The sequence below is a fragment of the Odocoileus virginianus genome, chromosome 5 (assembly GCF_023699985.2).
Source record: "Odocoileus virginianus isolate 20LAN1187 ecotype Illinois chromosome 5, Ovbor_1.2, whole genome shotgun sequence".
NCBI lineage: Eukaryota > Metazoa > Chordata > Mammalia > Artiodactyla > Cervidae > Odocoileus > Odocoileus virginianus.
In genome coordinates this window covers 8,404,076-8,429,623 of record NC_069678.1, presented here as the reverse complement: position 1 = coordinate 8,429,623, position 25,548 = coordinate 8,404,076, and the positions used below count along the sequence as shown (strand labels likewise).

The 25,548-nt window shown below is 41.3% G+C and overlaps 1 protein-coding gene and 1 non-coding gene across 4 annotated transcripts in view; both read right to left on the bottom strand.

Annotated features, from left to right (window-relative positions):
- TUFT1 (tuftelin 1) overlaps positions 1 to 24,589 on the bottom strand; it is a 41,269-nt gene extending 16,680 nt beyond the window's left edge. The window contains exons 1-3 of one of the 3 annotated variants that reach the window (XM_020874354.2): positions 24,442 to 24,589; positions 4,110 to 4,184; positions 3,597 to 3,698 (exon numbers count right to left, since the gene is read on the bottom strand). In XM_020874354.2, coding sequence (XP_020730013.1) covers positions 3,597 to 3,698; positions 4,110 to 4,184; positions 24,442 to 24,501 — 237 coding nt within the window. In that variant the 5' untranslated portion in view covers positions 24,502 to 24,589. The remainder of the gene's footprint in view (positions 1 to 3,596; positions 3,699 to 4,109; positions 4,185 to 24,441) is intronic. The other 2 variants (XM_020874352.2, XM_020874353.2) reach the window with 2 other exon arrangements.
- On the bottom strand, positions 22,065 to 22,194 carry LOC139035377 (small nucleolar RNA SNORA11). Its single transcript, XR_011488040.1, has one exon. It is a non-coding gene; the product is annotated as a small nucleolar RNA SNORA11 (small nucleolar RNA).
- Positions 24,590 to 25,548: the final 959 nt, after the last annotated feature.

The following is a 25,548-nucleotide window of genomic DNA, read 5'->3' as shown; positions in this document are numbered from 1 at the left end:
CATCCTAGAGCCTGTGCTCCACGACAAGAGACGACACCGCAATGAGAATCCCACGTGCCACAACCAGAGAGTAGCCCCTGCCTGCCACAACTAGAGAAAAGCCCAAGTAGCAACAAACACCTAGCACAGCCAAAACTAAATAAATACATAAAAACTGGGGGGGAAAAGAGGTGGTCGGTACATACACACACAGACTAAAATATGACTCAGTCATAAAAAAGAATGAAATAATGCCATTTGCAGCAACATGGATGAACCTAGAGATTATCATACTAAGTGGAGTAAGCCAGAAAAATATTACATGAGATCCCTTACATGTGAAAATTAGAAAAGTAAAATGATACAAATGAATTTATATACAAGATAGAAATTGACCTGCAGACAGAAAATAAACTTATGGTTCGCAAAGGAGAGGGGGGAAGGAGGGTGGGATTAACATATATATACACACTAGTATATATAAAACAGATAAACAACAAGGACCTACTGCATAGCACAGGGAGCTATACTCAGTATTTTGTAATAATCTATAAGGGAAAAGAATCTGAAAAAAGATATCTATAACTGAATCACTTTGCTGAAACTAACACATCATTGTAAATCAGCTATACTTCAATAAAAATTTTAGAAAAAGAAAAGAAACCTCCAGTTAAATCAACTCCGCACAGGTAGCCTCACACACTGCCGTTCAGTTCAGTGGCTCAGTCGTGTCTGGCTGGGAGGGTAAATTGTCACCACCTTTCTGGGTGGTAATTTGGTGGTTCTGACCAGAAGACTTAAAAACTGTATTTACTCTTTGACCTATCAAAGCTATTTCTGGAAATTTACCCTAATGAAATAAATTTAGCTAAAAACTAGTATAAATACTTACATACACACATGTAAATTCATGAAAAGGGGATTGTAAAGGGGATTTACACATTTCTCTGTATACCATGCTTGAATTTTTTAGAATTGAGAAAATATTTATTATTTATACTATAAAACATATATGCAAGTTAGTAATACATATACTTGACAAAATATTGTTTATGGCTGCAAAAAGTAGAAATAGACAAAATGTTCAACAATAGGGGATTAAAGAAATTATAGGGTATGTGTATAATAGAATACTATGAAGTCATTTATGGATATAGAAGATGTTATAAACTACAATTAAAGAGAGGCAAGCAAATTGTAGTATAAATATACAATACAATTTTTAAAAAATACAAACATAGGAAAATGTCTGAGAGGATACACAATAAAATGTTAACAATGATTATATTAATAGAATTATGGGGTGGTAATGTAATGGCCATGTAAAGGCCATGTAATGACTTTGAATAAAAAAAATTAATTGAAAGTATACAGGTTGGATAGGGTAAAACTATTCATAGATAACAAGATCATGTATACATAATAACCTATGGAATTCAATAAAAAACTATTAGAACAAAAAATGAATTCAGCAAGGTTGTAGGATACAAGTATAATATATGAAAAATAGTTGTATTTCTATACACTATTAATAGCAATGAACAATCCAAAAGAAAAAAAATCTAGAAATAAATTTAACAAAGTTCAAAACCTGCATTCTGAAAATTATAGAACATAACAGAAACAAGAAATTACAGAACAAGAAATAAGAGAAGATCCTAAAAAGTGAACAAACATCCTATTTTCATGGATTAGAAAACTTAATATTGCTAAGATGGCAATACTCCCCAAATTGAACTACAAATTCAACACAATTCTTATCAAGATCCAAGCTGGTTTCTTTGCAGAAACTGACAAACTAATACTAAAATTCATATGGAAATGCAAAGGACCCTAAATAGCTAAAACATTCTTGAAAAAGAACAAAATTACTACAAAGCTACGGAAGTCAAGACAACGTGGGGCTGATATAGGATAGACATGTAGATCAATGGTATATAAAGTATCCAGGAATAATAATTACATACTCTGATTTTTGACAAGTGTGCCAAGTAACAGTCTTTTCAACAACCAATGCTGGTAAAAATGGACATCATGTGCAAAAGAATGAAGTCACATCATACACAAAAATTAACCCAAATGGATCATAGACCTATGCATAAGAGTTAAAACTAAAACTCTCTGAAGAAAGTATAGGGATAAATCTTTGTGACCTTTGGTTAGGCAAAGTCTTCTTAGATACAATACTTAAAGCACAGTAACAAAAGAAAAATATATATAAATTGGATTTCAACAAACTAAAAATTTTTGTTTTAAAGGACATCATCAAGAAAGCAAAAAAAAAAAAAAAAAGAAAGCAAAAAAAAAACCACAGAATGGTGAAAAATTAAAAATTTTTTCCAAAACATTTATCTGATAAGCACTTACTATCCAAAATATATAAAAGAACCCTTATACTGTAACAATTAAAGCACAATTGGATTTTTAAAGAGCAAAGGATTTGAATAAATATTTTTCCAAAAAAGATATACAAACAGGCAATAAGCATATAAAAAGATGTCATTAGGGAAATGAAAATTAAAACCACTATAGGACACCACTTCACATCCACTAGGATGGCAATAATCAAAAAAATGGATAATAACAAGTGTTAATGAGGATATACAGAAATTGAAACCCACATATATAAGTGGTGGGAATACAAAATAAGAGCAGATGCTTTGGAAAAATGTCTGGTAGTTTCTCAAAAGATTAAATATAAATATAGAATTACCATATGACCTAGCAATTTCACTACTGCTAGGTATATACTAAGAGAATTGAAAACACATGTCCACTTAAAAACTAGTACATGAATATTCAAAGCAGCATTATTCATAAGAGAGTGGGAACAACCCAAATGCCCATCAGTTGATGAATGGGTAACAAAATATAATATATTCATTCAAGGGAATATGATTCAGCCATTAAAAGCAGTGAGTACTGATGTATGTTACAATATGGCTGATCCCTGAAACTACTTTGCTAAGTGAAAGAAGTCAGACACAAAAGGCCACATGTTGTGCTGTGATTCCGTTTATATAAAATGTCTAGAAAGGGCAAATCCATAGAGACAGAAGGTATTGATAGACGTGATTGCCAGGGGCTAGAAGGAGTGACTGAAAAAGTTCTGAAATTAGTAGTGGTGACGGCTGCACAACTCTGTGAATATATTAAAAACTACTGAATTGTACACTTTAATTGAGTTAATTGTATGGTATGTGAATTACATCTCAAAAAGCTGTTTTTAGAAAAGAACTTTTCGTTTTTTTAATTGTTTTAATTGTCTTAATTAAACAAAAATTATTTTAATTAAAAAAAATAAGTTCCGTAAACATATTTTCTACCTGTCTCCACAGCTTTCAGCAGCTGAAATGAATACAGACAGTAGATAAGCACCTTGAAAGGTCATCTCATCCACTCCCCTGCCGAGTGCCAGGTAGCGCTAGAGCCACGATAGCCTGACTGTGGTCTCCTGGCGTTAATTAAGATCTTTCCAGGAGACAGCCAAGAACCAGCATCACAGATCTGGTTCTTCCCAGTCAAACCACAAGGGCCCTTTGGCAAAGTCAGCCGTTTCCTCTCCTGTGTCTGCAGGGAGAGAGAAGGGATAAACAGTGGAGGTGAATGAAGCCTACCTTAATGATCTCTTCGTGTCCATCATTGGATTCCACCAGTTCTGAGGCCAGAGAATGACTACTTGAGCGGCTGGACACCATGGCATAGGTCTTCCTGCCCGCCTGCCAGAGAGAGAGAAAGAAAAGTGGATCAGAAACCATAAGACCAGCACTGAACTTCTGTCCCTCAACCAATGCAGAACCGCTCCTCAAAAGACTTGAAGGGTTAGTCCACTGTTTCCCTCCAAAAATTCATGTCAGAACCTCCACCCAAAGCCACAGGATGAAGGCAGCAGCAGCAAGAACACAGGACGGGGAGGATTAGTTGACACTGCAGGTTAGTTTTCATTGTAATGGGGGCCTCTACACCCCCAAAGCAAGGCACGATGCTGAGGTCAGCTGGCTGTGTCTGAAAGGAGATGCTCCCAGGCAGCAGAGGAAACGGCCCCAGCCAGCACTGGGCCGAGGGGTCAGCAGCAAGGAAAGAGAACCGGCAGAGACGCGGAGGCCTCGCTCCACCAGCAACCGCGGTACCTTCTGGGCTAAGCGTTCAAGCTCATCTCCTGTCAGGTCACTCTGGAGAGTCAGCCTGAGCACGTCCACGCTGCCCTAATAATGACAACCACAGCAACAATAATCCCTCAGCTTTACAGTCTACTACCAGCACACATGCACTTCTGCCAGTCCTGTAGAGTGGGCTTTATTATTGCCATTTCACAGACAAGAAAAGATGAGACAAGAAAAGATCAGCTTGCCCAAGGTCAGTTCACTCTTGGGTGATAAGGATGTCTCCGGGGACTCTGACAGTGTTCTTTACACAGCACATCGTATGTGCTCTCCTTTCCCCACTGTTTAGAAGGCATCCCCGGATTGGTCGCCCCCAGTTCAGAACTTCTGCACCTGACATCCAACCAGGAAGTTACCGATTCTCTTCACAAGACTAGGATATCTTTCCTGAACCAAATCATAGGAAGGTACCTGAATCCAAACCCTTATTTCTGTGAGCCACACAGAAATTACCCAGAAGAAAGCAGGCAATACAATAGATCAGCCTAATTTCAAAGGAAGCAGCAGGTATTCTTTTGTAACTTAAAGAAGGTTTAAAAACCTTCTTTTCATTGTGAGGAAAATAGAAAACCTGAGGGGGAAAACATGCGAGAAGAAGGAAACGTTGGGGGCTGGAGATCTGGGGAGATAATAACATTGAGAGAGGATCAGCAAGGCAGAATGGACCAAACCCTGCCAGTAACCCGTCTAACATGTACAGGTAGACAAGAGGCTGAACAGCTCTGGATCTGCGGATCTCACTAGAAAAGTCAGGGTTGAGCTAAGTCTCTCTAAGGCTCCTTCCATATTTGATATTATAACAGCATAAAAGAGGAGTACATGCCCCTCGCAGCTAATGATGGGAAGATGGGTACTGAACTAACCAAGACAAAAGTGACTTTGAGGTCATCTGGTCATACCCTGCCATGAGGTCCAGAAGTATAAATGCCATCTTACTCTTAACAGTTCTGAGGAACCCTCCTAACCTTCCAAATATGTGATGGAGTGACAGGAGGAAGAAAGAATGGACTCTGCCCAGAAAGCTGGGAGAAGCTTCTCTGGGAGGCAACAGATCTTCCTACACAAGAAAAAAACAAATGGGTGGAGAGGTAATCAGTCTCTGTAATCAGATACTCTGTGTTCTCCCTATAAAATGGAAATACTACCATCCAAGTGAGGGCTTTTTTGTTTAGGATTAACTGAAAATATATGAAAAAAAAAGTAAAGAAAATATATGGAGGTTGTTGTCTGCCACATAAGAGTGTGTGCTCAGTCGGCCAGTCATGTCTGACTCTTTGAGACCCCATAGACTGTAGCCCGCTAGGCTCCTCTGTCCATGGGATTCTCCAGGCAAGAGTACAGGAGTGGGTTGCCATTTCCTTCTCCAGGGATCTTACTAACCCAGGGATCGAGCCCGTCTCTCGTGTCTGCTGCACTGCAGGTGGACTCTACCAGCGGAGCCACTGGGAAAGCCACGTAAGAGGAAAGTATTCAGATACTAGCCTCTTCCCACTTCTTGGAACAAGCTCAAATATAAGAAAGATTGAAGACAGTCCCACGTGGCCCTTAAGACTTACCAAACCTGGCAATGTAGCTAGCTTTTACAAAAAACACTTAATTCCTTCCAAATAAAAGCCAGACCCTTAGTGTGGCATTTAAAGCTCTCCACAACCTGAGGCAACTCGCCTCCGCTGTCACTGGTCTTCACTGCCCCTGGCCCAATATGCCCCTTGCTTTCCTACTTTGGTAACTTCGCTCTCTTCATTTCCTTTGCCTAAATGTCCTTTCTTCTCATTTTCACCAGGGGCACCTGCGAGTCCCTCAAGTTTGCATTCAACTGCCACATCTTCCATGACACTTCTCTACATCCTGCGGGAAACACATACGCCCTTCTCTGCGTTCCCGCTGCTTCACGAGGCCCCTGGTGGCACGTGCCTCTCACTTATTTGTGAGCCATGTGATCTTCTGTTAACTCCTTGTGGGCAGCTGTCTGCCACAGCCCCTAACAAAGGTAAGCATTTTCTGAATGCATAGTGAGTGTTCCATGACATCTAGGTCAAGAGACCATTACAAAAGAAAGAAGAAATGACTTCAAAATAGCCAAGTGAAAGTGAAAGTCACTCAGTTGTGTCCAACTTTGTGACCCCAAGGAGCATACAGTCCATGGAGTTCTCCAGGCCAGAATACTGGAGTGGGTAGCCATTCCCTTCTCCAGGGGATCTTCCCAACCCAGGGATCGAACCCAGGTGTCCTGCATTGCAGGTGGATTCTTTACCACCTGAACCACCAGGGAAGCCCAAAATAGCCAAAGTGGCTGCTAACTCTTTTCCCCAGTACACAGGCATGCGCTTTGATTAAAGCATAGTCTCGGGAGTTCCCTGATGCTCCAATGGTTAGGATTTGACGCTTTGACTGCCATGTCCCGGGTTCAGCCATGGCATTTTAACTGGAAGAGCACAGACGACTAGTCTGGATTTGGGCCTTGAGAGGTCATCTCCTCTATTCATGTCATCAGAATCTCAGTTGGAGACAAGAAAGAAAGTTGAAGAAGTACTCAACTTGCTGAAAGAAACAATGGCTGAAAGACAGAGAAAACACAACAAACAAAAATAAAATAGCAGGCTTACCATACCAATAATTACACTAAATGTACACAGTCTAAACACATCACTTAAATACAGATTGGCAGGAATTCCCTGCTGGTCCAATGGTTAGGACTCCATACTTTCCCCCAGCTTAGACCCCTGATTGGGGAACTAAGATCCAGTAAGCTGTACAACCACAGCCAAAAAATAAAAAGCAGATTGGCAGAATAGATTTTAAAAATGACTCATTACATGCTATCTATAAGAAACATATTCAATACTTTAAGAATAAAAATATACACTGGTTGAAGTAAAAGAATGGGAACAGATATATCATGCAAATATTAATCAAAGGAAAGCAGGAATGCTATGTGAATATCAGATAAAGTAGACTTCAGAGCAAAGAGATTACCATATATAGAAAAGGACATTATGTAATGTAAATCCACAAAGAAGACAGAGCAATCCCAAATGTATATTCACCAGACATCAAGCTGCAAAATATGTGAAACAAAAACTGATAGAACAAATCCACAAATCCACAGTTATAGTTAGAGACTTCAATACCTATCTCTCAACAACTGATAGAACAACTGGGGTGGGGGAAATTAGCAAGAAAATATAAGAACTCAACCACACCATCAATCAACAAGATCTAATCAACATTTATAGAATACTCCATCCAACAGCAGCAGAATACATATTCTTTTCATGGATCTATGGAACATATACTAAGATAGACCATAATCTGGACTATGAAAAATCTCAACAAATTTGAAAGAATTGAAATATACAGAGTACGTTATATGACCACAATGGATTCAAACTAGAAACAAATAACAGAAGCATAATGGGAAATTTTCCAAACACTAGGAAACTAAACAATATACTTCTAAATAATCTTTGGGTCCAAAAGTCACTCTCAAAGGAAATTTTTAAAAATAGCTGAACTGAATGAAAATGAAAAACCAAAAATTAAACTTAGTGGGATATAGCTAAAGTAGTTCTTTAGAGAGGGAAAGAGAGAGAAATTCTCTAAACTCCCTCTAAAGAGAGGGAAATTCATAGCACTAAATGTATGTATTAGATGAAAAGAAAGTGTCAAATCAATAATTTAAGCTCCCACTACAAGAATCTAGAAAAAAAAAAAAAAAAAACTAAAACTCAAAGCAAGCAGGGAAAAGGACTTAATAAAAACAAGAGCATGGATAAATAATATTTAACACAGAACAACAATGGAGAAAAACTAATGAAACAAAGAGCTATTCTTTGAAAGGATCAATGAAATTCATAACTTCAAATAAGACTGACAAAGAATGAAAGAGAGAGACGTAAATACCAACATCAGGAATGAAACACAATATTTCTACAGAACTTGGGGTATTAAAAGTATAAGGTAATACTATGAACAACTCTATGAGCATAAATTTGACAATTTAGAAAAATGAATCAATTCTTTTAAAAAATATGAACTATTGAAGTTCTTCATCTAACATGACATAGGTAATATGAATAGCCTTATAACTATTAAGGAAATTAAAATCATAATTTAAAAATTCTCAGAGGAGTTCCCTGGCGACCTAGTCGTTAGGATTCCAGGCTTTCACTGCCATGGCCTGTGTTCAATCCCTGGTCGGGGAACTGATATCCCACAAGCCACAGGGCACGGCCAAAAAAAAAAAAAAAAAAAATCCTCTAAGAAGAAATATCCAGGCCCAGATGACTCCACTGGAGAATTCTATGAAATATTTTAAAAATTAGCACCAATACTATTTCTACATAATCTCATCCAAAAAATAAGAGGAGGAACACTTTCAAATTCATTTTATAAAGCTATTCTTATTGTGACACCAGGGCCAAAGACAATTTTAAAAAGAAAGCAAAAACAAAAAAAATTACAAACCAATCTCTCTCATAAATACAAAGATTTTTATCCCCTAACATTTTGTTAGAACATGGGTAAAAGACAAGTAAAGATATTTCACCAAAGAAAATATACGGGTGGCAAACAAGCATATAAAAAGATGTTCAACATCATCAGTCATTAGGGAAAGGCAAATTAAAACCACAGTGAGATATCATTACACACCTATCAGAATGGCTAAAACAAAGACTACAGTACCAAATGCTGGCAAGGATGCAGAGAAATGATCACTCACACATTACTGATGGGAATATAAAGTGACACAGCCACTCCGAAAAATAGTTTGGCATTTCTTTAAAAATTAAACATACAATCACCATATGACCCAGGAATTATGTTCCTGGGCATTTATCACAAAGAAATGTAGACTTACGTTCACACAAAAAAACTGCACACTTGAGGTAGGAGGTGAGAGGAAGGTTTAAGAGGGAGGGGACATATGTATACCAACGGCTGATTCATGTTGATGTGTGGCAGAAACCAACACAGTATTGTAAAGCAATTATCCTTCAATTAAAAATAAATAAATATGTTTTTAAAAACTTGCACACTAATGTTTATAGCAGCTTTACTTGTAAAACCCCAAAGCCAGAAACAACCCAGATGCCCTTCAGTAAGTGAATGATTAAACAAACTATGGTAAGGCCATACCATGGAATGCTTACTATTCTGCAATAAAAAGGAACTAATTACTGACGCATGCAACTCCAATTTCCCAAGAATTAAGCTAAATGGAAGAAGCCAATCACAAAAGGTTACATCCTATATGATTCCATTTATCCAATAGTCTTGAAATGACAAAACTACAGAAATAGAAAACAAGCAAAGGGGTTCAAGAGTTAGGGAGAGGATGGAAGTGGAAAGGGAGTGGGTGTGACTCTAAAACGGCAACCTGAAGTCTCTTTGTAGTGATGGAAATAGTCTGTATCTTGACTGTATTGATGCATTATCCTGGTTGTGACAATGCATTATGGTTTTGTAAGATGTTACCACTGAGGAATGCTAAGTAAACGCAAAAGATCTCTATTATTTCTTATGACTGCATGTGAATCTACAACTGTGTTAAAAAAATACCTACAGAGATAAAGAAATAATGAAGGAAATAAGTAATAATTATCCTACTACTCTAAAATAGCCACTATTAAAATGTATTCCTTACAATTGTTCTATGCACATTTTTGAAAGGCATACTACTATATACAGTTATATACTTGCTTTGCCCCCCTTTAATATTTCATCATTAATTTCCATCACATTAAGCATTCTTCAAAAGTGGCTTTTAATGGCCATTAGTGTTAGTACTCCATGAATAGATCAGACTAATTTATTCAGCCTAACTGCCCCCCAACTTCAGTGTAGGATATGATCAACTTCTTTCATTTTATTTTTCATATACTTACTTTTTATTTTAGAAAATATATTTTATTTTGATTGAATGAGGCAATACATAACAAACAGTACCCAAATCACCACCAGGTCTGTTGCCTGGTCCATTATCCCTCAAGCCCAAACTGATTTTCTACCTTCTTTGCAGAAAAAGAATAGCATTTAGACCTAGGCCCAAATATTAGCTCTGACTTTCATTTGTTGTGTGTATTAATTTTATTCTCCTTCAGCCTTACTTTGCTAGTTGATAAGATGGATAGTACAACACTTAAGTGAGAACACAGTGACTAATACACATAAACATACAAAAGTGCCAGTTCCTCAAACTTGACAATGCTCTTTAAAATACTTTCCATAAGCATATAGGTTAAAGTAAATATGCCTTGTTATGGGGAAAAATGCATATTAATTCCTACTTCATAGTATATACAAACATTAATTCTGAGTGGATTGCAGATGTAAATGTGAAAAGCAGAAAAATAAAGGTTTTTAAATTTTTTTTTTAATTTTTATTTATTTGGCTGCATAGGGTCTTAGTTGTGACACATGGGATCTAGTTTCCTGACCAGGGATCAAACCCAGGCCCCCTGGATTGGGAGAGCAGAGTCTTAGCCACTGAACCACCAGGGAATTCCTAGAAAAATAAAAGTTTTTGTAGAATTTTTTTTTAGGATTCCCTAGTGGCTCAGATGATAAAGAGTCTGCCTGCAATGTGGGAGACCCAGGTTGGATCCCTGGGTCAGGAAGGTCTCCTGGAGAAGGAAATGTCAACCCACTCCGGTATTCTTGCCTGGAAAACCCCATGGATGGAGGAGCCTGGCAGGCTATAGTCACAAAGAGGTCACAAAGAGTTGGACATGACTGAGCAACTTCACTTTCTTTCTCTCAGAACATTTTTACAGCCTTGACAAAGGCAAAATTTTTCTTAAACACAGCATAAAGAATCCTTCTTGTAAAAAATTGATAAATTGGACTATATTAAAATTTTTAACTTTCATTCATCAGAAGACACCATTAAGAGAGTGCATGACAACCCACAGAGTAGAAGATATTCATTCTATGACTATCTGACAAAGGATATTCAGAATACATTAAGAAATCCTGTAAGACAAAAAACAACATGATATACTGGACTGAATCCCGGATCAGAAAAAGGACATTAGTGAAAAATCTGGTGAAATCCAATTAAAGTCTACAATTTAGTTAACCAGTATTACTAACCAGTATTACATCAATTAAAAATTTCTTTGTTATGATAAATGTGCCATGGTTACGTAAGATGCTAGCATTGAGAAAACTGGGTGAAGAGTATATGAGTATTATCTTTGCAACTTTTCTGTACACCTAAAATTATTTCAAAGTAAAGAGCATATTTAAAGGAAGAAAGAAGGGGAGGGAGGGAACATGAGAGGGAGAGAGAGTGGTGCCCAACAGAAAAATGAGCAAAATACTTCAATAGAATCATCATATAAGAGGATATTCACATAACCAATAAACATATGAAAAGGGTTCTATCTCATTAGCCATGTCATCAAAGAACTAGGAACTAAAACCACAAGGCAATACCACAAAATACCCATCAGAATGACAGGTTAAAAAAAAAAACCACCACCAAGCGTTAGGGGCTATAGAACAATCAGAACTCTCCTACACTGATGGAGGGTGTGCTCATTATCACAATCAGTCACAATCACTTTGTAAGCATCTACCACAGATGAACACATGACACCCTCAGTCCAGCTGCTCAGTCATGTCCAACTCTTTTCGACCCCATGAATCGCAGCACGCCAGGCCTCCCTGTCCATCACCAACTCCTGGAGCTTACTCAAACTCATGCTCATCGAGTCGGTGATGCCATCCAACCATCTCATCCTCTGTCGTCCCCTTCTCTTCCTGCCTTCAATCTTATAAGCATCCTATAACACAGCAATTCTACCTCTGGTTATCTACTCAATAGAAATGCACATATACATTCCCCATAAAAAACACATACTAGAATGTTCATGGTAGCATTTTTCACAATAGCCAAAATTAGCAATGTTTCGGAGTAGAATGGATTAATCATGATATAGCCATCCATACAACAGAACACTACAACAATGGAAAAGAATGAACTAATGGACATGCAACATGGATATGTTATGGATATGTTTACAGATAGGGTAAGCAAAAGAAGTCAGACAATAAAGTATACCATATGATTCCATTTCTACAAGAAGTATAAAAACAAGCAAAATTAAGAATGCTTTCAGAAGTCAAGATTGTGGTTACCCGTGAGGACAGAGGGTAGGTAGTAACTAGAAGGGGACAAAAGGGGACTGATACTGGTAATGATCTGTTTCTTGATCTGGGTGATGGTTAGTGTCCAGTTTGTGAAAATTACTTGATTGTACATTTATGTATGTATGTTATTGCACACACACATAAATGCAGGCCTTTTTTAAAAGTAAACAAAAAAATTAAAAACTGCTTATCATAGCATTAAAACGCCCTTATGATCAGACCAATTATCACTGTCTGCATCACATAATGTCTTGACTCCCACCAGGACCTCACCTGTACCCAACACGAGCTATTCCAAACTTTCCTGATCCAACTGTAGCAAAGCACCCAAAACCAAATTTCTGTTGATGAGCCTTCAAATGCAATACACGTTCCCACCTCCCCAAAGGTGTACACGTTGTGTTCTCCTCTGAGATTACCTTCCCCTCTCTTGCCTCCTTGGAGAATTGCACTTAACCTTAAGGCTCCGCTCTAACAGTCCTATCCCAGCAGCCCTCTGTCAGAACCTGCTCCTGCACCCACTGCATTCTACATGCCCTACACTGTAACACAGGTCCCATTCCTTCATAACTACTTATTCACTCTTCTCCCCAATAAAATCAAGCTCCTGAAGACCTCCTTGACGGCTTATTTAGCACAGTGCCTTGCGTAGAGTAGGCACGTCAAAGAATATGTGTTGTGTGAATTCCAGGTAATGTGGTCTGGGATCTTCCCAATTCCTTTTCTTTTGAGAACACTAGACTCCTCAGTTTAGAGAAGTGGTACAGAACACTGGAAAAAAGCAGACATGAAAAGGGGGGAAACAAACAAAAAAAATGAGCAAAGACCAAGAAAGGCAACACTAAGAAAAACTACAGGGACTACTCTTGTGGTCTAGTGATTAAGAATCAGCCTGCCAATGCAGAAGGCATGGGTTCAATCCCTAGTCCAGGAAGATTCCACATGTTGCAGAGCAACTTAGCCCATGAACCCCAACTACTGCACCCATACGTCACAACTGCTGAAGCCTGTGTACGGCAACTACTGAGTCCAGGCACCCAAGAGCCTGTGCCCTGCAACAGGAGAAGCCACTGCAATGAGAAGCCCATGCACACAACTAGAGAGCAGCTCCTGCTTACCGCAACTAGAGAAAGCCCACGGGCAGCAATGAAGACCCAACGCAGCCAATAAATAAATAAATGAACGAATAAATAAATTTAAAACAAATACAAATGGCTAAAAAATATATAAAAGATGCTCTACATTACCAGTAACAAAGGAAATGCAAAAATTAAAATAATAATGAGTTATCATTTGCGGGAAATTTCATTAAATTTTGATTTGAAAAGTCTAAGATAAGACGCATAGAAGTACGCTCACAGCAGCACTGCTTGCAGTGGGAAAACGCTGGAAACAACCCAAATGGTGCGCTGACAAGGAAATGGATGAATAAACTCTGCCACAGTAATACAATGAACCAGTATATTCAGCTGTGAAAATAAATGAACTACAGCTACATGCATCGACATGACAGAATCTCAAAATTAATATTATGCAAAAAAGTAAGCAGTAGAATACAGATGATACCATGTATACAAAGTTCAAAACACGTCCAAGTAAGCAATATATTACTTGAGTATGTAGTAAAAGTATAATACAAAGTAAAAAAATAAAAACACAAAATTCCCAAATTCTGTGGAGGAAGCAGAAGGGTTATGACCCATAAGGGACCCAGGGAGCTTCAAAGTATTGGTAATGTTCTGTTTCTTAAGGTGGCTGTTCGGTACACAGGTGACCATTTTCTCTGCTGTTTTAAAACTTCCCACATAAGGACTTTTCTGGTGGTCTAGTGATGAAGACTCTGTGCTTCCACTGCAGGGGCACAGGCATGGGTTCGATCCCTGGGCATCAGGGAATTAAAATCCCGTATGCCACATGGTGTGACAGGAAAAAAAAAACTTCCCATATATAAAGGTATCCTTTCTTGCTTTTCAGTAAAGTGAGTGAGTTATTTCATGTAAATCCTGCAGAAATATCATTTTTAAATCAAGTGAATGGCAAATTTTAAAGATACTGATAATACCTAAGATTGGTGAGGATGCAGGAAAAAAGACTAATTTCACATGTATATCATCAGAGATTATAAAAGCATTTTTAGAAATCAATTTGGCCAATATTAAGAGTGCATACTTTTTTAAACCCTTTGACTAATTCCACTTTTAGGAATATGCACATTTACCCAAAGATATGTGTGTAAAAATGTTAACTGCAATCCTCTTTACAATACTTAAAGACCTGGAAACAGCATAAATAGTCTCAAGTGAGTGAATTAAGTATGGTAATATCCATGCTATGAGATACTACACTGCTGATAAGTAAACCTCTGCAAGTTGACAGGAAAAGACCTCCAAGATATATCAAGTGAGGAATTTCCCTGGTGGTCCAGTAGTTAAGAATCCACTTTACACTGCAGAGGATGCAGGTTAGATCCCTGGTCGGGAACTAAGATCCCATGCCGTGAAGCAACTAAGTCTGTACACTGCAACTACTGAAGCCCACATGCTCTGGAGCCCAAGTGCCGCAACTAGAAAGGCTGCATGCCACAAATAGAGAGTACATGCACCCAACTAGAGAGTCTGTGCACCGCAACAAAGATCCCACATGATGCAGCAAAGATCCCGTGCTACAACTAAGACCAGATGCAGCCAAATAAATATTAAAAAGATATATTAAGTGGAAAAAGCAAATCACAATTTAATTCATAAATATGACCTCTTATTTAAGTACATACATATGTTCAGAGTGTTAGTAATTGTCAACTCCTAAATAAAGCGAATACTACATGCTAAGCCCTACTGGGTCCTGTTCTAAGTGCTTTATATGTATTAACTCATTTAATTCTCACAAGACAACTATAGGTTAGGTATAAATCCCCATTTTACAGATGAGAAAACAGGCACATAAGTATCTTGCCCAAGGTCACATAATTAGTAAGGAGAAGAGTCAGGATTCAAACCCAGGCCCTGTGATTCCAGAGTCTGTACTCCTAACCACCATGCCACACTGGCATTTCTTGAAAGTAACCACAACAGAAAAGCACTAAACTCACACACACTAAGCTAGAAAAAGTCTACTCAGTGGTAAAGAATCTACCTGCAACACAGGAGATTCGGGTTTGATCCCTGGGTTGGGAAGATCCCCTGGAGAAGGAAATGGCAACTCACTTTCTTGCTTGAAAACTCCCAACGGACAGAGGAACCTAGCAGGCCACAGTCCGTGGGGTCGCAAAGAGTTGGACACGACTGAACACACGGAAAAAGTCAGAGGAGTAAAGGACTTTCAGTTCATACATCAACACTTCTACAGTGTTTTAATCATCTGCAACAAAAATGTATTTGTGTGACATTCCTATATAAAATATACAAAAGAAAGAGAAGGAAAGAAAAAATACTAAACTTCGAGACAAAGGTAGAGTTTGAGTACAAATGGCACCTACTAATCCTTGGGCAAATCATTTTATCTCTCTGGGCAATTTCCCATCTGCAAATGGGGGGTAATAATACCTACCTTGCCCGTACTTTAGGCAAGTAGGTAGCAGATATTTAGGAAGAGTGTGAAAGTACTTTGCAAACCATAAATCACTTCCCAAAAGTGAGGCAAGCATTGACTTTCCCAAGGAGCTCTAGGAAAACTTCAAGGGAGGGGAGTGGGTGAAACCAACTGTCTAAAAGGAGCCTGTGAGGGCTTCCTTGGTGGCTAAATGGTAAAGAATCCGCCTGCCAATGCAGGAGACTCGGGTTCTATCCCTGGTCCAGGAAGATCCCACACGCCATGGAGCAACTAAGCCCGTGTGCCTTCAATAAATAAAAAAATAAAAGGAGCCTGTGAATAAATCTGGGGTTCTTTCTGGCACTTCATCCTCCAGAACCAGAGGATCCAGTCTGTAAGGCCACAGACTTCACCCCACAACCCCAAACCATAGCCAAGGAGGAAAACCCAGGCCCCTCTCTGTTTGATACCACTGGTTTCTAGGGCTGGAGGGACCCCAGGGCTGTGAGCGAGCTTCAGGGAGTTTTAGGAATACCCCAAAATATCTAGCAGGGGGGTCCCCTCTGGGGACTCTCTGAATGGCAAGATAGGAAGGGGAACCATCTTCTCTAGGGAAAAAGGAACAGAGCTAATCACAAGGTAAGCAGCCTCTAACCTCATAAACATTCTTGGGGAGAAGCCCAGCCACCTCTAAATTATAGGCAGCCTCTCCACTCTGTTCAAACAAATCTCCAGCTATGACTCACTCCTCAGAGCGGGGAGGGGGTAAACATATAGCTAAGGGCTTAGAGATCAAGACGCTAAGGAACAGTGATAGGGAGATAAACAGGGAGGCCCCAGAGGTTCTCACACCTCAGGCTCACGTGAATAGTGGAAAGATCCATGGGAAAATGTGTCTCCCCAGCTCCTACTCCCCAGGCTGCTGCGAGGGCCATGAGGACTGAATGGCAGGTGAGAGTCAAGGGCCTCAGCTGGAAACCACCATCCTTAATTTATCCGTATCCTATAATCCACTCCTCCACCGTCCTGTCCCTTGATCCTGTTCCCTGTTTCCACTTGGAATGTCCGTGGTCTCTCAAGCAGCCCCCTCAATTTTTCCCTTCTGAGAAATGGAAATAGCCAGCCTCTTGAAACAACGGTTCCCAAGAGGTCAGGTCGAGGAAAGCCCCAGTAAAGTCAAAGAGGCTAGGTGCAGTGGCTGGGGGACCATCTCTCTTGGCTGAGACTCCTAACCCACTTGGCTCACAGGTCTCATGGGGTCCTCTTGGTCCTGCCTCTTGCAGGGCTCTCTAGGTCAGAGCTGGCCCTTTGTTGCATTCCTGCTCCTCCCCACAGAGTAACCAACAAAACAGGTGTTTGCTTTTGTCTGGTTTCCTGCCCAAAGGCATGGGCTGGACAAGCTCTATGCAGAGAGCTGACCAAGGTGATTGGGAGGTGAAGTGAGAAAAAGGGATTTAGGGTGGCACCCTAAATTGAAGCAGTTGTTCTCATTCTCTGGACCGCTGGCACAGCAAAACACAGGGGCCAGCAGTGAGAGGGAGGTAGGCTCCTGAACTCTCAACTCTGAGGAATACACCCTTTTTCTCAGCCAATCTTCCTTTAGGAAACCCACCTCGTGCCCAGCCAGCCTGGAATCCCCGGTTCCCTGGCACCCCCTCCCCTTCTCCAGTCTCTGATTACCTTGCTTTGTGATTTTTGCTTTCTTTGCCCCTAAGCTCTAGAAGACCATTTCCTTTTCCTTCCTCTCTGTTTTCTTTTCCTCTTCCTGCCCCTGCTGGCCAGGCTTCAATCTGGGCTAAGAGTCCCCTGGCACATACCTGTTCCCTCAACTAAACCTCCCCACCCCTAGGAGACAAAGGTATTTCACAAGACTGAATCGTGACCCAAAGAGGCACATACCATAATTATCAGCAGGCGAGGAAGCTTGTCCCACCTGCTCTGAGTACACGTGTATGGAACTGAAACCATCTGGGTGCATACTCCACCCCACCACTCCCACCTGCGAGAAATATGGGCAGACGTTGGCGCCAAATGCCTGGTGACTCCATAAACCTCCCCTCTCAGATCCTCCCACAGAGCCCAGCATTCCCCAAATTCCTGGCAGGTTTGGAGACATCATCAGCTGTAGTGCTCCTAAAGGTAAGAACTTGGCAAACGAATGGGGGAAATGGTGTGAGGAGGAATTTACGGGCTGAGCTTGTGGCAGAGCTCATGAGTGAAAGGAACAGGCAGTCACCGAACTTGAATGGTTCCTCTGCCCAGGAGTTTCTTTCCCCATCCAGGTGTCACAGGGCCAGGGCTGCCACCGGCTTAGAATTCATTCATTCCTTTGGAGTAAGCATTAAAGACCCCAGAAGAATCCTCTTTTAAAATGCAAATATTCCGACGCAGCAATTCCAAACCTAGGTATTTCTTGCCAAGAGAAATTAAAACATAAGTCTACATAAAAACTTGTCCACAAATGTTCATAAGAGCATTATTCATAAAAGAAGAAAAGAAGAAACAACCAACTAATAAGAAGCTACTGGGAAAGATTGAGGGCAGGAGGAGAAGGGGACGACAGAGGATGAGATGGCTGGATGGCATCACCGACTCAATGGACATGGGTTTGGGTGGACTCCAGGAATTGGTGATGGACAGGGAGGCCTGGTGTGCTGCGGTTCATGGGGTTGTAAAGAGTCGAACACAACTGAGCGACTGAACTGAACTGAACTGTATAGTACAGGCAACTCCACTCAATACTCTGTTATGGCCTATATAGGAAAAGATTCTAAAAAAGAGTGGATATATGCATAAGTGATTTGCTTTGCCATACACCTGAAACAAACACAACACTGTAAATCAACTAGACTCCAATTTCAAAACATTTTTTTTTAAAGAAGCAACCCAGAAGCCCAGTGACATTTACCCATGATGAACACATCAGAATATTTCCATACAATGTAACACTTTGTTATTCGGTCATAAAGAGGAATGAAATACTGATTCACGTTACAACATGGGTCAACCTTAAAAACATGCTAACCAGAGGAAGCCAGTCACAAAGGATCACATATTACATGATTACACTTAGATAAAATATCTAGAATAGGCAAACCATAGAGAAAGAAAGTAGACTGCTATGGCTGGGGTTAGGGACTATTGGAGGAAAATGGGGAGTGCTTGCTAATGGGTCAGGATTTCTTTATGGGGTGATGAAATATGTTCTAAAATCAGCTGTGTTGATGACTATACAACTCTGTGAATATACTAAAACCCATTAAATTGTATATGGAATGGGTGATATGTATGGCATGTGAATTATATCTCAATAAAGCTATTATAAAAAGAAAATGAAAATGAGGCCTATAGTGAGCTTTCAGTAAATCATAACTTTAGTAAAAGAAAAAAAAAGTCTTTCTAAATTAGGAAAGACTTAGCATTAAACTAATGCAGCTTCTGAGGTCCTAAAGAAATGACACCTATTTCAGGGTAAAGACAAAGGTTCAGACTGCAGCTGATGTAAAATTTCAAATCCACTCAGATATTGAGAAAACCTCTCTAGCTAGACTGACCAATATAAAAATTGTAGAGAGGACTGGGTGCTGGTGGGGGGGAGTGTTAGTTGCTCAGTCCTGTCCAACTTTTTGCAACCCCACAGACTGCAGCCTCTGTCCATGGAATTCTCCAGGCAAGAACTGTGGAGTGGGTAGCCATTCCCTTCTCCAGGGGACCTTCCCAACCCAGGGACTGAGCTTGGGTCTCCCACATTGCGGGCAGATTCTTTACCATCTGAGCCACCAGGGAAGTCCTGGGGTGGAGGCGGGGAGAAAATATTCTAAGGAAGTGTAACACTGACAGAATGCTTAAAAGGACCTTCTCACAGCCCAGACATCATGGGACACCAGCTGCCTTGGCCATGATTTTGGAAAAAGGAGAAGGAGGAAAAGAGCCCAGAACAGGATGCTAAAACATGAACCCTGACTATTACTCTAAGACAGTCCCAGCTGAGTTGAGACTAGCCGAGGTGATTCAGGTCTTCACTCTGGATCTACCTAGATGTCCCTTTTGACCCTCAAGACCCTCCACTGGCAGAGGAAAGGGGAAAGGAACAGGTAAGAGCAGACATCAACATAATGAGGAGCAAAACTTCTTTCTCAATCCCTTGACCAGGGGGAGTTAAAACAGTCTAGCTGTAAGTAACAAAGAGAAAATAATGACTAACATCTGAGCACTTACCATGTGCCAGGCATTGTATGTAATATTTCATATGCATTCTTCACAACAACCTTATGAAAAGGATGTAATTATTATCCCCATTTTACAAATGAGGAAACTGAGACTAAAGAGATAAAGTAGTTTATCAAAGTGATCTTGGGCAAAGCAAACACTGAAGCTGTGACTATAGTCCAGTGGGTCAGACTCCCAGAACCAGGCTCTTAACTGCAATGTTATGAATAGAACCACAGTTTAGTCAAAAATTGTGATATAATTTCTTTGGGAAGAAGGCAGAAGGAAAAGGAAGCACATAAGGGGTGCCAGTATAAACCTTCCTATAATTCCTACAACAGGAAGTCAACAATGTCTAAAACTGATAAATCATAAGCAAACTATTTAGAAACATGGCCATAAACACTAGACAGAACTAAGAGTTAAGAGCGGTAACTTCCACTTTGGGTGGTTTTGGGTGGCTGCTGTTTTAGTCGCTAAGTGTAAGTCATGTCTGACTCTTTATGACCCCATGGACTGGAGCCTGCCAGCCTCCCCTGTGCATGGGATTCCCAGGCAAGAATACTGAAGTGAGTTGCCATTTCCTTCTCCAGGAGATCTTCTCTACCCAGGGATAGAATCTGCATCTCCTGCCTCAGCAGGCAGATTCTTTACTACTCAGCTGGCCTTAGGTAGGGAATTGCTTACTATTTTCTTTTAAAGGCCTTTGATATTACTAGATCTTTTTAAAATCATACACATACATTCCTTTGATTAAAAATGATTTAAAAAGGAAAAGAAAGACAATCAGAGATCATTTAAATTAAGTCTATTGCTGTTCTTGTTACCAATTTCCATCCTCCTCCACTGATAACAGCACTTGGGTTTTGTTTCAGAGAATCTCCTCCTTTACTGGGTAATCTGGTGGGCCTGTTAATCAAGGAACCCCAAGCCCTGGCCAAGAGGGGAAGGGGCCAATGACACTTTCTCCCTGGAATCTTGAACAGAATGGGAAAAAGACCTAACACAGCTGGAAACAGTGGACCCAGAACTGGAAACCCTCCATTCTCTCCTTCCATTTACCCAGGCCCCAGGACTCCCTTGGTTTAGACTTTTTTAAGCTTAAATTCTATGAGCTGCCCATTTCCTTCTAATAAATTCCTCTTTTGCTTAAGTTAGTTGAAGCCACTCTCTGTTGTTTATAATAGGGAACTTAATGGAATGTCTTTTAAAAAAATGAGTATGAGGTTAATCTGTGCTTTTATTTGCCAGTACAATTTACTACAGTGGCTTGCAAAGTTTTTTGGCCTTAAAAAACACATTTTACATCACAATCAAATAAATACACATACACATATATAATATGTAAACAAAGATATAACTGAAACAAAAGTTTCACCAAAAATGTCTACCCTAACACTCTGAGCCTGTTAACTCTTATTTCTTATTTTAAGAAATAAGAAGTTTGCTTTCTAGAGCAGTTTTAGGTTTGTAACAAAATTGACAGGAAGATACAGAAATTTCCCATATACCCCCTCCCCACACACATGCATGGCCATTATCAGTATCATTCACCAGAATGGTACTTTTTAACCGAAGATGAACATATACTGATACATCATAACCACCTAGGATCCACAGATCATCTTAACATTCACTCTAAGTCAAGTGAGTATGTTACACCTTCCATGGGTTTGGACAAATGTATGACATATATCCATCATTATACTATCAAGTATTTTCACTGCCCTAAAAAACTTCTGTACTCTTTGTATTCATCTGCACTCTCCCCCCAAATTCCTGGCATCCATTGATCTTCTTATTGTCTCCATGGTTTTACCATTTCCAGAATGGCATACAGTTGGACTCACTTTCTTTTTTCCTGAAAAGAGAAGTTCAAAGCTTTTATGACTGTAAGACCATTCATGGCTCACCCATGTACGGACCAGACAGGCTGTAGGTGGCAAACTCTTCCACTAAATACTGCAACTTTTCTTCCAATACTGAGCCCTATCCCACTGTCCCTGCCCAGTGGAGGTACAGGCAGACATGTGTAGGGTATTTATTCACAGGAAGGCCACAAGTTTTGTGCCTCTTGTCACAGTGAACCCAGATTCCTGTTGGGTGTGTTACAAATAGAGGGGCCATTTCTTCAGGCCTCCCACTCTGAGCACATCTATTTCTTTTTTATAGCTGGATCTGACCCACTAAGTTGATTTTAATGACTATGTGATTATGATTAGCAGTTGGAAAGCACTGGCTCCTTGTACCTGCCCCATCTGCCTCCAACAATAAAAACAACCAGAGAATGCAGCAGCCTATTTCCAGTGACCATGTGTGGTGCACTGAGGCACATGGCCTGGTTGTTGGAGAAACACCAACACAGTCCCAGGGTCCTGACACTCAGCAGGACACACCAGTCAGTTAAACTGTCTGCACTGCTGACACCAAAATAAACAACTTCTTCGTTCATTTATTCACTCACTCACTTTGCACACGCACTGAGCACTCATTCAACAGTGTGAATATACAAGAGGTTCCTGGGGACTGTCCAGAGCCATAAATTCTGTCTTCAAGATGGCTCAGAGGAAAGGAATCCAGGACAAAGCCTGTCTCCTGACCGATTGATTGTTTACCATCTCCTCTTCCGTAACAGCTCAGGAATGTCTCCAACACCAGATATGGGCAATAGTGACTTCATTCCTACCTTTGAAGTCAAATAACTCTCAAATTCAGCCCGGTAAGAAGGAATAAAAGAAAATTTCTGTCTCTCTCTTATTCTAGAGGCCTCTGATAAGCTTCAAACTAATCTACAGCTGGAGACTGTCTGAATTTCTTGCTATTTTCCAATCCACTCTTTCTGCCCCGCCAGACAAGCAGCAAAACATCAAGGGATAGAAGAGAGTGTCAATTCATTCTCAACACTGCCAGTGCCTTAGATTTAAGACTTCTCTGAATCTCTTTTCTACAATAAGCAAAAAGAAGTCAAGTCATCCCTCTCCTTTATGTCCCTCATATCCTGCCTCAGCCATTCCAAAACAATGAGCAAGCATGTGGAATAGGACTTGGGTCTAACACAATAGAGGATGGATTTTTTTCCCCCCATCTCTTCTGTGTCCCAGAGCTGGGGGGAGTGGCAAATAACAGAAGACAGGGATGGGGGCATTGGGGTTGGGCAGTAGCAATACCTGAATTGTAATGTGATAGAAACTCACAGCCTGGACAGAAATGGAGAAGGGACTGTGAGCCGAATTAAGTGATCATTTATACCCTAAACTTGAAATGACCAACTATTCTACAAATATACTTTGAAAAGCCATAATCCATATGCAGATGGATTAACTCTATCTCAAGGGCATGCTGAGACAGGAAGACAGGAACAGAATCAGAGTGCAGTGGGGGAAAGGGAGGGATACAAACTCCCTATCACCTTGGCTTCCGTTTCATTCTCCCCCAGAATAGCTTGGAAACTGATGAAATAGTACACATTCATTCTGGGTGAGGTTTCCCAGCAGAGCCCCAAGCTACCCTCCTCTGAGGGTATGAGGAAAAATCATACGGTCTGCTGTGGTGGGGAGGAGACCAAGGGAGTAAGAGGAGCTGGGCAGATCGCTTAGCACTGGAGCAGATGGGAAGGGCTCCTCGCTCCCCCACTCTCACTCTGTCTAGAAGCTCGTGCAGGTCACTTCCCTCCCCTTCTCAGCCCAGGTTCTGGCATCCCTCCCCACTTGCCCCGTGCTTGAAGACGGAAGCAAAACCAACCGAAAGTCCCAGGAAGCTATCGGCTGACCGATGGGAGGAGGGGTGCAGGAACACCGACATGGGGGAAAGAGCAGAAATCATAGCAGAGAGGTGACCCCAAGCAGACAGCCTCCTAGTGAAAAGTAAGAGTCCTTGGCCAATCTCGGCGTACTTGGAGTTCTACCACCCCCACCCTCCAGTCCAAGCCCTAGAATTTCACTTTGTATCCTTTGTCTTGCTACTGATCGCCCAAAGCACTACGAAGTTCTTTGAAGAACCCCTGAAGTCACCAGGACCCACAGAAAAGCCTAATCCCCCTCGATGGGAACCAAAGTCCAAAAGGGCACAGGGATCCCGTCCCTGGGGCTCATTCTCCTACGACACAGCCTAACAGCCCATAGGACGCCTGAGCAGCGCGCACTGGCGACCCGCGCCGAGTCCCGGGCAGGAGCCGCAGTGTCCTCCCAAAGGGCAGGGAAGCCCCGTGTCCTCGAGCCTCAGAAGAGTCTTTATCCTGCTGACCCCACTGCCCGCCGCGAAGTGGCAGAAAAAGAGAAGCGCCGCGACGAGCTACCACACCGAGCGCGGCATCAGATGTCAGCGAACCCCTCGCGGGGCACTGCAAAGGAAGAATTCGAAAACCAGAATATCAAGTTAGGGAGGCGGCGCGAACGCTTTTTCTTACCGCGTTCTGCCCCTCCGGGTGCACGTCCACCAATGTACACCAATTACTCGTCCCGTTCATCTTTTCCTGCGGGGGTTGCAGCACAAAGCCCAACCCTCTGCCCTGCAGTCTGGCTCCTACTAAGCGGGCGCGCGCCGAACCGCCCCACCTTGTATAGTCGCGTCAGGGGCGGGGGCAAGACAGGACTCGCCCCTAAGACGCCATTGGCCAACGAGTGAACGAAAGGGTGCAATGGGCGTGGTCTAGATGTTTCAGGACGCGCCCATCTGAGCTCGCACAGACTTACGTAGAGGTGGGGCTTCTGGCTTGGAGCAACTTATTTGCTTAACTGAAGTTTTGTACAGCTTTTTATGCCTATATGAAGAAATGGCAACCCACTGCAGCATTCTTGCCTGGAAAATCCCATGGACAGAGGAGCTTGACCTGTTACAGTACGGAGCGTCGCAAAGAGAAGGACATGACTGAGCGACTAAGCACATATGCGTGTATGGTTGTTCCTCAAACATTAGTCTTGCCTTCACCTTTCAATTCCAAGACCAGTGTTTGTAAGATAGAATCACCCTGCCAGCCCCTAGAGGATGAGGAGTTGGAAAAATCTTCCATACATTCTCCTGTTCCTACATATAGGCCAGCCTGTAGGGTTTGTGGAGCTGAGCAAAACTTACAGACTTCCAGGACCAGCTCACTCAGACTGGCCTAGGCCAGTCTGGCAAGTGCCCTTCCCTGGCAGGAAGCCCAGGCCAAAGTCAATGCCAGCTTGGCTATGGGTGGGGCTTGTTTGGCAGAAGCTATTATATCGAAGCTGCCCTTATATAGAAGGGAGAGGCGGGACACATTGCCTTAAGAGGAATTTGTATTCTTGAGACAGGATAAATCTCAACTTCTCCAGTGGCATTTGCTCCCTAAGCCCAGGTTAGCATCCTAAGGGCCCATAAGAGAGGTTGATCAAGCAGGACCTTGGAGCCTCTCCCAGCCCAACTACTCTTGGCAGGTGGCTTCTCACTGGGGCTATGATCTTCATGGACATCACACAGGAGGAGGTCTGACCTATTCTTGAGTGGGCAGAACTTCTGAATCTGACAATAGACTTTGGTGAACACCTAATCC